The 5,507-nt window shown below is 42.3% G+C and overlaps 1 protein-coding gene across 1 annotated transcript; it reads right to left on the reverse strand.

Annotated features, from left to right (window-relative positions):
- Positions 1–1,398: 1,398 nt before the first annotated feature.
- LOC127919571 (MORC family CW-type zinc finger protein 3-like) lies at positions 1,399–4,713 on the reverse strand. Its single transcript, XM_052503310.1, has 3 exons — positions 4,346–4,713; positions 4,126–4,198; positions 1,399–1,554 (listed from the first exon to the last, which is right to left on the reverse strand). Exons 1-3 carry the CDS (start codon positions 4,382–4,384, stop codon positions 1,418–1,420), a joined length of 249 nt encoding a protein of 82 aa, XP_052359270.1. The 5' UTR covers positions 4,385–4,713; the 3' UTR covers positions 1,399–1,417.
- Positions 4,714–5,507: the final 794 nt, after the last annotated feature.

Consider the following 5,507-nt stretch of genomic DNA (forward strand, 5'->3'; position numbering starts at 1 on the left):
AGGCTGCAACATGGATGATCAAACAGCAGTGTGTGTGTGTGTGTAGAGCAACATGGATGATCAAACAGCAGTGTGTGTGTGTGTGTAGAGGCTGCAACATGGATGATCAAACAGCAGTGTGTGTGTGTGTGTGTGTGTGTGTGTGTGTGTGTGTGTGTGTGTGTGTAGGCTGCAACATGGATGATCAAACAGCAGTGTGTGTGTGTGTGTAGGCTGCAACATGGATGATCAAACAGCAGTATGTGTGTGTGTGTGTGTGTGTGTGTGTGTGTGTGTGTGTGTGTGTGTGTGTGTGTGTGTGTGTGTGTGTGTGTGTGTGTGTGTGTGTGTGTGTGTGTGTAGGCTGCAACATGGATGATCAAACAGCAGTGTGTGTGTGTGTGTGTGTGTGTGTGTGTGTGTGTGTGTGTGTGTGTGTGTGTGTGTGTGTAGAGGCTGCAACATGGATGATCAAACAGCAGTGTGTGTGTGTGTGTGTGTGTGTGTGTGTGTGTGTGTGTGTGTGTGTGTGTGTGTGTAGGCTGCAACATGGATGATCAAACAGCAGTGTGTGTGTGTGTAGGCTGCAACATGGATGATCAAACAGCAGTATGTGTGTGTGTGTGTGTGTGTGTGTGTGTGTGTGTGTGTGTGTGTGTGTGTGTGTGTGTGTGTGTGTGTGTGTGTGTGTGTGTGTGTGTGTGTGTGTGTGTGTGTAGGCTGCAACATGGATGATCAAACAGCAGTGTGTGTGTGTGTGTGTGTGTGTGTGTGTAGGCTGCAACATGGATGATCAAACAGCAGTGTGTGTGTGTGTGTGTGTGTGTGTGTGTGTGTGTGTATAGGCTGCAACATGGATGATCAAACAGCAGTGTGTGTGCGTGTGTGTGTGTGTGTGTGTATAGGCTGCAACATGGATGATCAAACAGCAGTGTGTGTGTGTGTGTGTGTGTGTGTGTGTGTGTGTGTGTGTGTGTGTGTGTGTGTGTGTGTGTGTGTATGTGTGTGTGTGTGTGTGTGTATAGGCTGCAACATGGATGATCAAACAGCAGTGTGTGTGTGTGTGTGTGTGTGTGTGTATAGGCTGCAACATGGATGATCAAACAGCAGTATGTGTGTGTGTGTGTGTGTAGGCTGCAACATGGATGATCAAACAGCAGTGTGTGTGTGTGTGTGTGTGTGTGTGTGTGTGTGTGTGTGTGTGTGTGTGTATAGGCTGCAACATGGATGATCAAACAGCAGTATGTGTGTGTGTGTGTGTGTAGGCTGCAACATGGATGATCAAACAGCAGTGTGTGTGCGTGTGTGTGTATAGGCTGCAACATGGATGATCAAACAGCAGTGTGTGTGTGTGTGTGTGTGTAGAGGCTGCAACATGGATGATCAAACAGCAGTGTGTGTGTATGTGTGTGTAGCCAAACGTATGTAAGCTTGTTTCTCACCTGAGCATTTTGTGCAGTTTGTTGGGGGTCATGCCGCTGCCGTTGTCAGTGAAGGCCAGACAGAGCTGTTGCTGTTCCTCCACCACATCTATCCAGATCTGCCTGGCTGTCACGCCCGGGTCTGACGCATTATCTACACAGCACAAAGTCAATCAATCAATCAATCAATCAATCATTAAATTAATTTATAAACCCCTTTTTACATGAACAATGGTTGTAAAAACTATTGTAGAACAAGTTGAAAAAGTCACACAGTGCTTCACAGTAACTGTGTTTAGACAGGGGGTGTACTGTAATTATTCAAATCAGTTGACCAACTTATCCTGCATAATGTAAAAGTGGTCCCTTGTGACCCCAGTACCCCACATTTCCAAACGATGTCCTGTGTTTTATATCATATTGTACAACAGTTGAGGAAACTAACACTGCAAGTGTTAAAAAACTTGATCAGTGTTATTTCCTGATAGTTGCTGTTTGAAAATGAAATCTACACGGGACATTCTAATCAGTAGGTTTGCATGGACTGGAGTTTAGGCTTTCCATGGTGACATCACCATGCGGTAAATTCGTTAATAGACCAATAACAAATTGAGCTCCAAACCTCTGCCAATAACAGCTAGTTTTCAGTTTTCACTACCACACAGTCCTAGCAAAATTCTAAAAAGCTATTTTGCCCATTTGAATGGAAATCTATTAGAGTAAGGTACTGTTACCCAGAAAGGATTTGATATTGATATAAAATAACTGCATTGGGCCTTTAAACAAAGTTACAAAACAATGGTCTTGTTTGAGTCCAGGAGTGAAGTCGGGGGAGGTGCATCTGCAACAGCCGAAAGCCGGACATGAATGTGGTTTTCCAATAGGAAGGCTCAGTGCAACATGGCAGTGTTGCCATTGTTTATAAAAGTGTATTTTTAATGGCAAAATAAACATGTCACCAACCCCATATCACACAGTCACAAGTTGTAAATATGGGTGTGTACATTGTACTATCAATTGGTGAAAGAGAGCCTCAAATATCACATTCAATTATACATGAACTGCAGAAAGGTTGGTTTCTGTTTTAGTCACATCTTTGGTCACGTTCACGTGGGTCAAACAAATGCACCCTAATGATTGGTTGACAGCCTCCCACAATGCAGTGATGGCTGCAGGATGAAGTTGGTGAATAGCAACTTCAGAAATTTGCAGTCGACTAGAGTCTAAACCTCATGACCTTGATCACATGGTTTTTGTAAAGCTCATGACCTTTGATCACATGGTTTTTGTAAAGCTCATGACCTTTGATCACATGGTTTTGTAAACCTCATGACCTTTGATCACATGGTTTTGTAAAGCTCATGACCTTTGATCACATGGTTTTTGTAAAGCTCATGACCTTTGATCACATTGTTTTTGTAAAGCTCATGACCTTTGATCACATGGTTTTTGTAAAGCTCATGACCTTTGATCACATGGTTTTTGTAAAGCTCATGACCTTTGATCACATGGTTTTTGTAAAGCTCATGCAGTTGTCAAGTCGGACCATTTTTATCCCCATAATGCAACACACGTTGTAAGGTCACCACCTTGACAAAAGTGATCTGCTCGAACGCGCCCAGTATGTATATTCAGTGCTTGACTTGGACTAAAATAGGTGCTGGTACTCAAGTTGGGTGCAGGTACTGTTTATATTTAGGTGCAGGAGCTCCACAATACTTTTGAGTTAATATTCTGTAAGGGGAACGGGAGCTCAAGTCGTAGAACATTTAGGGTGCTGGTACTCAGCTAAGGTGAGTTCCTGCCCAAGTCAAGCACTGCGTATCTTAACCAAATGCAAGTCTACAGTGTGCACCACACTCGGGGTTATTCCAAGTATGCAAATCGCAGAGGCTTTCACAAATTTGAAGGTGACCAACGGACAATGCACACGGCACGAACCAACTGGTCTATTCCAACCAATAATCATGCACACATAGCTGCGGGGGAAGTAGTTTAGGGTGGAGGTGCTGCAATTATTTTTGTTGCTGGGGTTTGCCTGAGCTGCAGATTGTCCTCTAATAGAGGAATATTAAAGGCCCAGTGCACTACATTAAAATAATAATAATAAAAAAATATAGATATATTTTTTAATTCAGATTTTTCAGGGGTTGCTGAAGTACTCTCGATCAGCACCCTTACTTCCAGGGCCTATTCATGCACAGAGCGGAGGCTTCTCAACTCTGACAACTTGAAACATATACAGTATTTAGATGAGAATAAACAACGAACATGAATATAAAACATATTTTACGCGCATCGCAAGTAGTGTTACTGCGTTGATATGAATGAGGAACTAAATTCCACCTAAATAAAACTTAGTAACGCGAGAAAAATATGATGTGAATGCCTGGCAAGCGACGTCATAATGAAGTTACTGTAGGCATAACATTTTCTCCTCTGTAAAATATGGAACTTCATTTGAATATACTAACATGTTATAACTAAAGTATAACTTATACTGTCACATGTGACACATATTGAGATGAGAAAAGAACAGGTGGATGGAAGACTGTCGATGAAGTGCGGGCAACACACACACACAGACAAGGCGGCTATTGTATTGTATTATGCGGAAGCCATGCCACCAGTACATTTTTAGGCACAAACATTTGCAACTTTCCTGCCTTCAGCGGAAGGGGAAATGAAAACACAGAATATCAAAATGAAAGTTGACTGTTGTTACCTATTAGTTCTGCAACTGCGCTGAAAGGCCACGTATGACTTGTTGAATTACTATTCAGGAAGGACGGACTCATCTGCAAAAAAACAACTTCGATATTTACTATTTTCCTTTATAATAAAAACAAAACGTCAACAACACATCTAGCATATAAGAACGAATGCAAATTACAAACGAAATAGCTTACAACACACAATAAATAACTTATTTGAAAAATACTTACGGAACTGAGGCGAATCCCATGCTCGCTAAACCTCGCCATGTTTTTACAGTGAAAGCCACTAGCAGGCAAACGACACCTACGTCAAAGACAGTACAGAGTTTAAACTGTGTCTACGTAGTGAGTAGCAACAGGCCGCTCGCACAGGTCTGTCTTGTCGCGTTCACGCGTTCGTCGAAACTAGGAAATTCTGAAATGTTCGACTCGCTAAAGGTTGTAGCCTAGTTATACACGCGACGCGATCGAACAGTTAGCGAGTCCGAAAATTCAGAGTTTCCTAGTTCCGACTAGTACTTAAACGCGGCATCTGCTCAACCCCCGTCACTAGTTTATATACCACAGTCACAAACCCCGCCCATTTCTACAATTTATGTATTATGTTTAACAAACGCTAACCGTAACCAACCCTGAGTGGTGCACGACTCCATGGTTTTTGGAGTAGAAGACTCCCAAACACGCTGAAACGGATGCGCGCACACGTACACGCCACCTCATTATTTCAGAGTCATACTAGGAAGACTACACCTGCGTTCTAGAGGACTAACATGAGCATGATGCTGCCAATTTGCTTATCAACTTAACCTATAACAACCAATTTGGTTTGCATATAGAATGTGATGTGTAGAAACTATAATTGTTTATGTCATATTTATGCTGTGTGCACCCACGACGGATCCCATGAGATTATGGGGCGCATTCTAAATGGTTCAACCTGTTATTTTCCATGTTATAGCCCTATTCGGACGTGTATTACTACAGACGTTGGTTATGCAATTATTATTCAGGCATGTGGGTATTTCTAAGGACGATTCAAACAGGATTCGTTTTCCCAAACCGTCCCCCTGTAAATCTTTATTTTCAAATGCAATTGACTCTTATGACGGAAGGCGTGAAGATATTTCAATGTCATGTCAAGACAATAATACGCTACACTAATAACTCGTGCTGGACTGCCAAATGTATAGGTGTCCCCATAATATTTAAATAGATGAAGTGTGATCATAATAATTATTTGAGCTATCCATGGTAGACATCCTTCCTAATAACAAGACGCCCCATCCTACAGATTCGAGCTGCTGCTTGAGATCCCGAGGTAGGGTGAGCAGGGAATCTATCAAATAGTGCACCTCTAATTCTGTACAGTACTACTGCAATTAGTCAAATG

Source organism: Oncorhynchus keta, unplaced genomic scaffold (assembly GCF_023373465.1).
Source record: "Oncorhynchus keta strain PuntledgeMale-10-30-2019 unplaced genomic scaffold, Oket_V2 Un_contig_17116_pilon_pilon, whole genome shotgun sequence".
NCBI classification, from domain to species: domain Eukaryota; kingdom Metazoa; phylum Chordata; class Actinopteri; order Salmoniformes; family Salmonidae; genus Oncorhynchus; species Oncorhynchus keta.